The 12258-nt window shown below is 33.2% G+C and overlaps 1 protein-coding gene across 2 annotated transcripts in view; it reads left to right on the top strand.

Annotated features, from left to right (window-relative positions):
- The first annotated feature begins 6952 nt into the window (after positions 1 to 6952).
- LOC110106458 (rhodanese-like domain-containing protein 9, chloroplastic) overlaps positions 6953 to 12258 on the top strand; it is an 11282-nt gene continuing 5976 nt past the window's right edge. Inside the window, exons 1-3 of one of the 2 annotated variants that reach the window (XM_020836379.2) lie at positions 6953 to 7271; positions 7567 to 7805; positions 7897 to 8047. In XM_020836379.2, the coding sequence (XP_020692038.1) occupies positions 7231 to 7271; positions 7567 to 7805; positions 7897 to 8047 (431 nt within the window). In that variant the 5' untranslated portion in view covers positions 6953 to 7230. Of the gene's footprint in view, positions 7272 to 7345; positions 7366 to 7566; positions 7806 to 7896; positions 8048 to 12258 lie in introns of those variants that run through there. The other variant, XM_028697418.1, reaches the window with a different exon arrangement.

Raw genomic sequence — 12258 nt, 5'->3', positions numbered from 1 at the left:
ATATATATATATATATATATAATTTTTTTAACTATTTATACATTATTTGATTAATCATACAAGAAAATAAAATTCTCAAAAATTAAATGAAAAATATACACATAATTAGTGGCGGAGCTATAAATTTTGTTCAGGTGGGGCCTACCTAAAGTTGTTCTTGATTTCGTGACTCATTAGTCTCGAGAGAGGAGTAAAGGAGAAAATGAATCATTGATGCTTTTTATGTGTCCAGAAAAAAATATTGGTGGCTTCTATAGATTAATAAATAGCTTCAAAATGAAGAATTATACAAATTAGAGCGGGATTTCTTGTTGGCAAAATTGTTGCCCTATTAAGCCACTAAAACAAAGAGCTTTAAGCCCCTTTAAGCTTTCAATTTTAGCTTTAGTATGAAAGTGGAGAGAGGATCTGAATATACATAGTATTGATTTAGTTGGGAGCACTATCATGAGTGCGCGGCTGCAGCATTTTTATTGAGCAAAAAAAGCGAGTAAAAGCAAAACCCTTCATAATAATTAATTAGATCATTAGCAGTGCAAAAATAATTAAATAATTGGGTGATAATTTAATACTTAATAATTAATATTAGATAATAAATAGTTAGTTAACAATAAAAGTTTTAATAAAATCATATTTAAATAGTTAAATATTTTAAATAATAATTAATCAAATAGCCTTTCATCACTCTTTTCACGATGGAAAGTCATTCCTCCCTCTCCCTTTTAATATTTTACCCCATTAGTTTTTCTCTCTCTATAGCTTTAAGCATTACATGGTCTAAGCAGAAGGTGGATCGAAGACTTGAAATGGAAAAAAAGCCTTTAATAAATAAAATAAAAGCTGACAATTTTTTACAGGAGCTTCTATAACGTGCAGCTATCAACTTTTTACTCCCCCCATGCATAATCACTTTCGATGAATCCTTAGCATCTTCTTGAGATAATGCATGTACTTTAGGCTGAGCATTTGGTCAACTTTGATTTGGCCTCAAAGTAGAAGCAGCTGATTCTATGATCTTTGGTTTGCCAATATTTTTATAAGAGAATCTTAACATTCATCCTTGATTCTCCTTATGGTCTTTGCCTAAGAGTATGGCAGATGTTGGCTATATGTCCAGATTAATAACATTAAAAGTATGTATTCCAAAAAGATATTCACCATTGTGCTGCTTTCCACACTTATTGCAGTTATTCAAGTTCTTATGATTATGTCTGCTTCTTGATTTTGCCTTCTTCTAACTAGACTTTCTAGATTATGAAAAAAATATAGCTTGAGAATCTTATGAAGTTCCCATAACATCTACATATTGTCTTTTCTAAAATTCATGTCTCCTTTAAGTAATTTGAATATTCATTTTAATTCTTTTAGCTCTCTCCACAAATATAGAATAATCCTTAACCCCTAAAGTAATAAGAGACTATATGATTGCATCTTTCAATCCAGATAAAAATCGATGACTTTTTTTTTACAGTATGAATTAATTGAGAAACATATCAAGATTAAGTAATGAATTTAACTTCATATTGCATTACTGGTCTCTTCTTGCACCAACTTCATAAATTTATCCTACTTTTTCCTTGTTGAAAAAAACACAAACCGATGTTTGAACATTTGACTAAACTCACCCCATTTGATTTGGATACAAGGTATCCCCCCAAAATTATCATGGTATTGATCGCTCCATTACATTTCAGCTTTGCCATCAAGTACAAATGTCACCAATAAAACATTTCTCTCATATGGGTAGCGCATTCTTTAATATCTTTTCAAAATGTAATAACCATTTTTTTTGTCTCAATTGGTTCTTTTACTCTTTTAAACAATGGGGATCTCATATCCTTAAATAATTTTAAATACTTATCGAATGACATGCTACAGATATTATCATTTCATGATGGCTAATATCTTGAATCTTGAATCAATTGAGTCATTATTGTCATAATTTGAGTCAATGGATTAATATTAACAATAATACTCAGTACAACTATTTTTCATATCTTTTTCGTGCTCATTTTGAGTCCTGAAATAAAGTAAATTATCTTATAAAATTCATAGTTTTTATATCATATCAAAATTCTTAAACTCAATAATCAATCTAATGGTTCTTTCGATATGATTCATATCCTATTTGGGCTATGATACCACTTTTTTCATGACCCGATCCAGAGACTCAAATTAATGAGGTGGGATCAGATGGTCGGAAGATTAATATATTTCTTTTAATAACATAAAATAATTAATAAACAAACATCACATATATAACTGAAGAGCTACTAAAATAAATTTATATATTGAAAATATACGTAAACTAGTTCTTACCTATTTTTATTTGATCTCTTCTTCTTGTAAATAAATTATGCTTTTTTAGTCATTCATTTCTCAGAAGATTTAACTGAATTTTAAGTTTAACAATTTGAATTTACATAGTAAAGTTAGTTGATAATCACAGCTTGTAGTATAACGGTTAACATACATAAAAACAGTTATGTTCTTTTATCTTTCTTGTATAGTTAATAACTAAAACAAAATATTTTATAAGCTATAGAATTTTATTATATTCCCTTCAAATAACTTATTTGTTTATCTATTGTATTTGTTTTCTTTTCCATTTTTATTTATTAAAATTTTCTTTTCATTTAGTACAATACATGAGCACCCTCTAACATTTTATATCAATAAACATATAACCATTTTCATTTCTATTTCTTTTTTCATTTAATGTGCATGGGTATGTTTCATCCCTAACCAATATCATAAAAGGGTGAACTCTATATTTGCATACATGGATATTTTTTTCTTTTAATATTTTTATTTATATGTTATAAATTATTTTATTTATTTCATTTTTTCTTGTATTTTAATTGATATATGTTCTTTTCATACGCACATACACATTCATATTATATTGTAACATTAATTGCTAAATTTTCATCATTTTGGATATAATAAATATTAAAATATAATTAAATAATTAGGTATAATACTGTATTTAAAACTAAATTAAAAAATAAAAGAAAGTAATTGATATATAATAATCATAATCATCCACTTTATTTTTCTCAATTTGATTCTTTTTATATATTAAACATTCAATTAATATATATATGCTATAACATTATAATTGCAATAAAAAAAATCAAATTTTAATTGCTATCAAATAATTGTAATTACTCATTTTAATTATTTTCATGTGTTCAAATTCTTTCTAAATCCTCGATCTTTGAAATAACCCTCCTTAATACAAGGCTTAATTTCCTCCAAGAACTTTTGTAGAGTTTCAATATTAAACTCAATTCATGCATTTAATTACTTCTTTGTTTCAAAATAATATTAATTGTCATTAAATATTGCTAAACCAAATTCTGAAGAAATCATCAAAGAAATAATAAATTTAAATTCCTTTAATTTAACAAACTATATTTCTAATAATATTGCATATAAAATTTTCTGAAATAAATTGAAATTTCACTTATATAACTTTCATCTTTTACCTCAAATAGCTAAATTGAAACTTCCACCAGCTTGATTTCTTCCTATTAAATATCAGTTTGTTAGTATTTCAGTGAAAAATTATAATTTATGCATTTATATTGTATTTACATTTGGATGATTTTTTTTTTTAACATGACTTACTATTTTCCCCATTGCAAGAAATGGAAACCCAAAAATGCTCTCTCTATTTCCTTCATTTTCCTTTTAATTAAAATGATGCTCTCTTAAGTTTAAATCATGAAATAATTTGTATAAAAATGAACAGAATTGACTCCCAAACCTTAATTCTCATTCTTCCTCCTCTTAGTCGGCCTTTGTTTGTTCCTTTCATTCGTTTGACTTAATTGGGCAAAGCGAAACAGAGTTATCTCATATGAGTAGTCGCTACTTTTCATTCTTGCATGTATTTCCTCACTCATTTGCACGATCCGATTATGCTAACCATCACGCTAGTCATGTCAGTGCTCCGCTTTGCTCTCTGCTTCGCCCGCTTGACTCCTCTGCTTCGCCCGTGCTTTAGTTTACAACTAGTTTAATTGAAACAACAAAGCTAGTTCTTACACTTTCTCCTACCTTCCACTTCTTCTTTCTCGACATTACGAAACCTTAATTTGTCTTCTCCACACAAGTGGATAGGGTAAATTTAAAATCATATACATTTTAGAAGACTTGTTGTTATCCAATTTATATACTATTTATGTAAGATTATGTTATTTGAAATTATATATAGGTGATAGTTTTTTGTGTAATTACTCATTTTAATTATATATTTATGTTTCTTTTAGTATATTTATTAGCAAACAATATGATTAAATCCATTTATTATAGAGATATATTTTATTGTATCACTCTATTCAACTTCAACGTGCGTGAATATAGGCGGAGTGCATTGCACCTGTTTCTATTAACTACATTGTATTGAAATTGATTATCATTATTACTCACTATAAGTTCTCTTTTTATATATAATTTATCTTTTTAATAATAATCTATTTAAAAAAATTTAAACCGCTAATGCCTGTCCCAAGCTCGGATGAAAACGGTTGAGGTTTTTTTTAAACCAATGATTCATAACGTCACCAAAAAAAATCTTGGCTCCGCCACTACTGACCCATCTATTCACACAGATATTGGACCATTCTGCCCATCTGATTCATATATATTGCATTGTAAAAAAGTAGTCCGTTTTTTTCCAAGGATGATGCGAAAGCAAATCAATATAAGGATGTGCCTACACAATATTTCAGAAGTTCAATAATAATGAAATTACTACAACATACTATTTCATGCAATCATTACATGAGAATCAATAAAAACAATATGTTTCTACTGAAAATACATTTAAAGTATACAAAACTCTCAATCATTGATAACTACAAGCATTCAACTTTTGTTTTCCTTTCATTGAGCAATGTATGCATACAAGATTAGAGTTGAATTTGTGTGAGCCAGCATATGATGTGATATTCAAATTATCGTTGTAACTCTTGCCGGTCTAAACAGGATAAAAACTTCTGATTACCTTTCCATGACGATTGATTATAAGTTTGTCATATAAATTAAGGCTAATGTAAATTGATTCTCTGTGAAATTTTATTGATGATATAGTGTGACATCTAAGTTTACTTTGAGCTTGTTAGCACCGTCTATCTTAATGTCTAGCTTCTCATGCAAAATCTCATAACATTTTATTTAAAGAAAGTGAAAACTAGCTATGATATATCATAAAAATTTTATAATGATCGGGCTTGAATCTCGAGGCAAAATTAAGTTGGAAACATCCGAAATTAAATTTGGGATAATCTGAACTCTTATTTTAGAAAACTTACTGTTGAACTGAACGTCTCAAAAATACGAACCCAATGACAGCAAATTCTACTCATTCTGAGCCCAAATGGGTACAAATCAAGGACCTGAAGCGCCATTAGAAGGTTCAAACCACAATTTAGATTACCAAACAGTTTCTAAATGTGACATTCTTATAGTTGAATCGAGCAGATCAACGAAACGAATCCAACGAGCCCAAGATCACTAAATTCTGATGTCACTAAGGCATCCAAATGTCCAACAAACAGTCCATGATATAGGGAATCAACATCGGTCGTCCGTACAGACCACACCCAAAATACCCTTGATCTTTCCCCTATTTATGGGCCATGCCACCCTAGAGAATCTATAAATAGAGCACCGCTTTCTCATGAAAGGGGACCCCTAAGCCTAAGGAGAAAAGAGAGAAATCGGAGATGGCTCTTGCCTCCTCGACCACCTCCGGAGTTCCGCTGGACCAACACCTGACGCCCGGAGTTCTACTGAATGACTACCTGACGCCGGAGTTCCGTCGGACCACCATCTGAGACCCGAAGCTCCATCAGACATCCACCTGACGCTGGACCACTGCATAACGCCGGACCACAACCTAACGTCGGACTTCTGTCTGACCACCGCTTGACATCAGACTTCTGTTGGGCCACCGCCTTAAGACAAAGGTCTTTCAAACCCTTGTCTCCTACCAACTACGGTCCTTTCGACCTCCACCGCCATATAACGATTTTTTTTATCCTTGTCTCCTACCAACCTTGGTCATTCTGACCTCCGTCGCCTACTATAATCCTTTCGACCTCCGTCGCCATACAATGGTCCTTTCGACCCCCGTCACCAGGCTACGGTCTTCCCGACCTCTGTCGCCTGCTAACTATGATCTTGCCGACAAAACGAACATATTAATATTGATTCTTCCAAATTCTACTATGTAATGCATTCTATATGATGTATATCTGTTATACTCAGTCAAAGACTTCCCTCCAATGAAGGGCATCATTTGTAATCGACTTCATATAATAGTAGATTCATTCAAACTAGCCAGATCCCATGGGTTTTCCCCCATTCTCAGGGGTTTCCACGTAAAAACTCTGGTGTCTCTTATGAATGCTACACCATCTCTTATTTGATTGCGCGCTGTATCTTTGTATAATGATAAGACGTTAAACTTTATATTTATCTACTGCCGCAAATATTTCAGAACAAAACAAACTAGATGACAATCCATTTCTATAGATCTTTCATTTATAAGCTTCCATTCAACACTGCTTCGAAATTTTCCCGCCTCATTACTATGTGGCCTCATAGCTTCTATATATAGTAATCATAATAACTCATCTTGCTTTAGTGTTCTCACATGAAAAATAATTACTAAGCCACGTGGCAAATAAGTTGCTCGTAGACATTGAATTGTCCATGTAGTAGATAAGTCTACATGCACAAACATAAAAATATTATTTTCTTTTAATTGTTTCATCTTTATCTCAACTTACAATTTTAGAGTTTTGAAGCTCTTCGTCTATCTATTTAATGCTCATCCAATTTTTAACACTAAGATTAAAAGAACCGTTGGCTTGCAGGCAAAGCCCGAGAGAGAGAGAGAAACACGAGGAAGAGGAGAGGGATAGTAGAATCGAAGCCGTAGTCTAAACGCACATTGTGACTTGAGTGTTTTTTCAGTTTCAAGTCCCGGACGCCGTCTCTAGTCTGGTGTCACCGTTCTGGCGTTCTATCCATTCCAGTTTTGTTTTTTTCTACACTTGTCGTTAACAGATTAGCAATAGAGCGATAGCAGTGCCCCAGTGCTTGACTGGAATCTCCAGCCAAATCGGAACTCAGCTTCCAGCTCGTCCGCGACAGATCAAACGCATAATCCCTAATAAAAACCCATAAAATTTATATCTTTCAACTCGTCACGAAATGGCTGTTCTTGCATTCTCCGTGGCTCTCTCGCCTCCAAGGCACTCTCTCTCTCTTTCTCTCTCGCGCGTATCCCTTCTTCTTATGGTGCAAACCTTACGTTTCCAAAGCATGCAAACCCTAGTTATGCGCAAAGTAGTGTTTTTACCTGGATAATGAGATTGTTTAGATTGAATACTTCTTTTCATTTTAATGTTGTTGCATGATGCAAAGATTTCGTCTTTATTCACTTATAGTCTGCTTCCTAGTATGAGTGAAACAGAGATGTTTCGATTATTTAGATAGGGTTTTGGACACGAGGATTCTGACTGATTTCCTTATTTTTTTCCGATGTAGATCTAGGGCTGGTTTATTAACGCAGCGTTTGGGAACATTCAGTGGCATATCATGTTCGAGGAGAACTCCTATGATCAGAGCTGAAGTGAAATATGTGAATGGAGAGGAGGCAAAGAGACTTGTAGACGAAGAAGGTTACAGCATTTTGGATATTCGTGATAAAACACAGTTTGATCGGGCTCACATCAAGTCTTGCAGGCATATTCCTCTTTTCATTGAGAATAATGACAATGACTTTGGTATATTCATCTCATCTGATTGACCTTTTTTTGGTGTTCATAAGTAAGAAGGAGAACAAGAGAGTTACATTTTCTTTTAATTTTGTTGCAGGTACAATAGTGAAGAGGACAATACACAACAATTTTGTAGGAACTTTATTTGGTTTGCCATTCACAAAGCTTAACCCTGATTTTGTTCAAGCGGTTAAGAGCCAATTCCCTTCTGATAGTAAATTGTTGGTGGTTTGCCAGGAGGGGTTGAGGTTAGTTATTGGATTAAGAATGGTTTTATTTGGTCTATATATCCATATGAGAAATTCTGTGGTGTAGTGGTGCTTGTTATTGGAATTTAAAGCTGTATTGTCGGGCAAAAAGCTTATGTGAAACAGGCTATGAAACACCCTGCATATCTATTATTTCCAAACCATTAGATAATCATAACTGATGGGTGCAAAAAACCTATTTATGTCAAGGAACCCTATTGACTTAAGGAGTTATCTAAGGTTCCTCCTAATCTAGGTGGCATTTCATATGCTTGAAACTTGAATTTTATACAAACTTTATCATAATTTTATCTTTTAGCTGACTAACAAATATTTTAACTCGCCAAGTTTAATATAATTACCTTTATGGCACATATTTATAGCACTAAAATCATTAGACACATCAAATCAATATCATTCTTTCTTCAATAAAGATATTACAGCGGAGCATTCATCTTGATCGTGATATGAAATCAAGCTAAGAATAGGCGTAGATGATAGCAATAATATATTCCCTTAGGATAAGATTAGAAATTGATACTATTTTAGCATGAAAGGGTTTTTTTTTTCAGGATTATTAAAATTGATCACGTTTTAGATATGACTTGCAAATCATTAAATAGTTTCCAAATACATTTTCTTCCTTTGTGAGCACATCTGCACGTTTGTATTTATATTCATTACTTGTGCAAGACATTTGGAACCCAAGCCATATTCATGTTATTTTTGTTCTCCATCAAGAAGAAAAAAATAATCTTAATTTTCTGTTCATTTGCCACATGTTTCTCTTTCCATTAACAACTATTCACACTTTTCATTTTTAATTTTAATATCTTCTCCATTTGAAATAATTATATGTTTAAATATTACTATTGAATATTTGAAAGTCAAAATTAGGGAATTTATTTTAGTAAAGTATTTTTAGAAATAAAAGAGACATCAATTATGATATTCTACGGTTTTGTTTCCTAATTTTTAGAAAAGAATTATTCTCCTATGATTCTATTTCTTAAATTTTAGGAAATAATTATGCTAGTTAGATATTTCTTTTATGAGACATTTTTTATTATATACATGCAGATGTAGTATCTTTTTTTGAACAAGGAAGAAACATAATCAATTAAGAAATTCTTCTTTTTTTTTTTAATTAAGAAATTCTTCATGGTATCAAAGATAGTTCTTCAAACCCATTACCCTTCAGACCGCCTCTCTCTCATAGATTCTTTATGGTCATCTCTTCTTTGTTTCTCAAGTTGATTCTCTTTGGTCAGTGTTCGTCTTGACCTTCTTCTATATTTCAAGCAACCTTATTCGTTTTTCTCCCTCATCTCCTTCTTTGCAATATGGAATGACCTCATCACAAACATCGAAGGAATGACCTCATCACAAACATCCAACATCATATCATCAGAATCGGGAAGCAATTCAGAAATTCCAAACCTAGATGGCAGTGATTCTTCTCCCATTCTCATCATAGGACACAAATTTAATGGCCATAATTATTTGAAATGGTCTCAATTTATGTTTATGTTCATTTATGATAAGAGAAATGATGAGTATATTATGGGAGCAGCAACCATGTCAGAGACTATATATCAGGGTTTCAAAAAGTGGAAGATTTAAAATAGTATAATCATGTCATGGCTTATCAATTCCATGAACAATAACATAGATGAAAATTTCTTATTGTTTGGGATTGCAAAAGAAATATGGGATGCAACTAAAGAGACTTACTCAAACTCTGAAAATACTTCAAAGTTATTTCAGGTTGAATTAGTACTTCATGACTTCCGTTAAGGAGAGTAGTTTGTTATTCAATATTACAACACACTAACATGATATTGACAATAACTTCACTTAATCAAGGTTCACTCATGAATATGTTCAGAAGATGCAGTAATCTACAAGCAAATTGTAGAACAAAAAAGGCTGCTCAAGTTTTTCTTAAGACTTAAAAGGGAGTTGATGATGATTGAGGTTTAATCATGGGCACTAAACCAGTACCAAATCTTAGGGTGACTTTCTCTAAGGTTAGGCATGAAGAAAGTAGAAAGAAAGTGATGATGGGATCTAAGGAACAACCCACATCAAAGTTGGATGCATCTACCCTTGATATTCAATCTTCTGACAATAATGTTAGAGATCGTCATTAATGAGAAAAAGCCCTTTGTGTGATTACTATAAGAAACCAGGTCATTACAAGGAGACTTGCTGGAAGCCCCATGACAAACTAGCTGCTTGGAAACGAAAGCCACTATTCGATAGAGATAACAAAGCAGATGTGGCTTCCAACTTCAGAGTGCTCCTGTTCCCGAGCCAAGCCCATTTAGCAATTAGCAGATGGATATGCTATAGAAATTGTTCGGTCAAGTTGGTAGTGACATCATTACTAGGACATGTTTGGTTGTTCAAACAAATTCACATACTGCCTTCACTATTAGAGGAGAAATGAGGTCATGGATAGTTGACTGGTGCTTCTATCACATAACTGGAAATGTTACCCTTCTAAAAAATTACATGCCAAGTAGTGGTCACTCGTTCATCCGTATTGTTGGTGGTTCAAATTCTAAAATTATTATAACGTGTTCCATTCAACTTACTAAAGAGTTGTATCTCAGATCTGTCCTCCATGTTCTTAATTTGGATTGCAATCTTTTGTCCATTTGCAATTTGGCTCGTGACTTTCAACGTGTTACTAAACTTTATCCAAATTTATGTTTTTTTAGGATTTAAAATTGGGGAAAATGATTGGCAATGCTGAACTGTGCTCTAGGCTCTATCTCCTCCCATTGACATATCCTTAAACTAAGTTTCTCAAGCAAGTTGCGTCTAATCTTAGAGTTTGTTTGAATCTTTCAATTTTGTGTCTAATTCAAATGTTAATAAAAATAATGCAATTATATTGTTACACTATATACTTGGTCATCTTAGCTTTATGTATCTTGCAAAATTGTTTCTCAAATTATTTATCAATAAAAGTTCAACAATTGTGAAACTTATCGGATTGCAAAGAATATTCGAACAATATATCCTCAAATTCTATACAAAACTTCAACTGCCTTTTCGTTGATCCACAGTGATGTGTGGGGTCATCAATTATTAAAATATTTCTTGCACTCGATGGTTTATGTTATTTGTTGATGATTATTCAAGGATAACTTGGATTTTTCTTATGAAAGAAGTCTGAGGTCAGACAAAGTTTTTCAAACTTCAATCTTATGATTCAAAATCAATTCAACTCTAGAATTCAGGTACTCAAGTCAGACAATGCTAGGGATACTTCACTAGTGGTCTCAATACTTACCTTCAGAAGTATATGATTATTCACATAAGTTTTTGTGTTGACACACAAACAATATAATGGGGTAGCTGAATGCAAAAACAGACATCTCTTGGAGGTTGTCTGGTGTCTTATGTTTTCCTCTAAAGTTCTAAAATATTTTTGGAGGAAGTCATTTTTGCAGCTAGTTATTTGTCTATCATATGCCACCCATAGTCCTTAATTTTCACTTTACCCATCAACTTCTTCTCGAAAATTTTCCTTGCACCCATGCAACTTTATCTGATTTATCACTCATGATATTTGGTTGTATGACATGTGTTCATGTGTATCCTCAACACTGTTGTAAATTTGATTCTAGAGTCAATAAGTGTATTTTGAGGGAGACGATGACATGCCACCTCTAGAGCCACTTTCTAGAGAGGAGATGAGCCTGGGGAATGACCGTCGAGGTGCAGATTTTCAGCGTCGAGGTGCTGATTTTCAGCGTCAAGGTGTGGATTTTGAAGGCCGGAGGGGAGAATATGAGGGAAGTGCAGATTTTGGCGAAAGAAGAGGAGAATATCAGCGTCGAGGTGCTGAATTTCAGCGTCGAGGTGCTGATTCTGAAAGGGGAAGAGGGGATTATGACGATGGACTCGGATACCAACGTGGGAGGGAGGACCGGGATACTTGGGGAGCACCTCATCTTCGAGGAATGGGAGGTTATGGAGAGTACCGGGGTAACGGAAGGGATCCGAAGGTGAGGAAGTTGAAGATGCCCATCTTTGAGGGGGAAGATGGCCATGGCTGGATCTACAAGGTGGAACGGTATTTTGCAGTCAACGGATTGACAGACGAGGAGAAACTGACAGCGGCAGGACTGTGTTTGGAAGGGAAGGCACTGGCATGGTACCAGTGGCGGGACATGAGGCGACCTATTCGAAGCTGG

This window comes from Dendrobium catenatum, unplaced genomic scaffold (genome assembly GCF_001605985.2).
Source record: "Dendrobium catenatum unplaced genomic scaffold, ASM160598v2 fragScaff_scaffold_925, whole genome shotgun sequence".
Taxonomy (NCBI): domain Eukaryota; kingdom Viridiplantae; phylum Streptophyta; class Magnoliopsida; order Asparagales; family Orchidaceae; genus Dendrobium; species Dendrobium catenatum.
The sequence above is the reverse complement of the archived record's forward strand: the minus strand, read 5'-3'. Positions and strand labels throughout refer to the sequence as shown.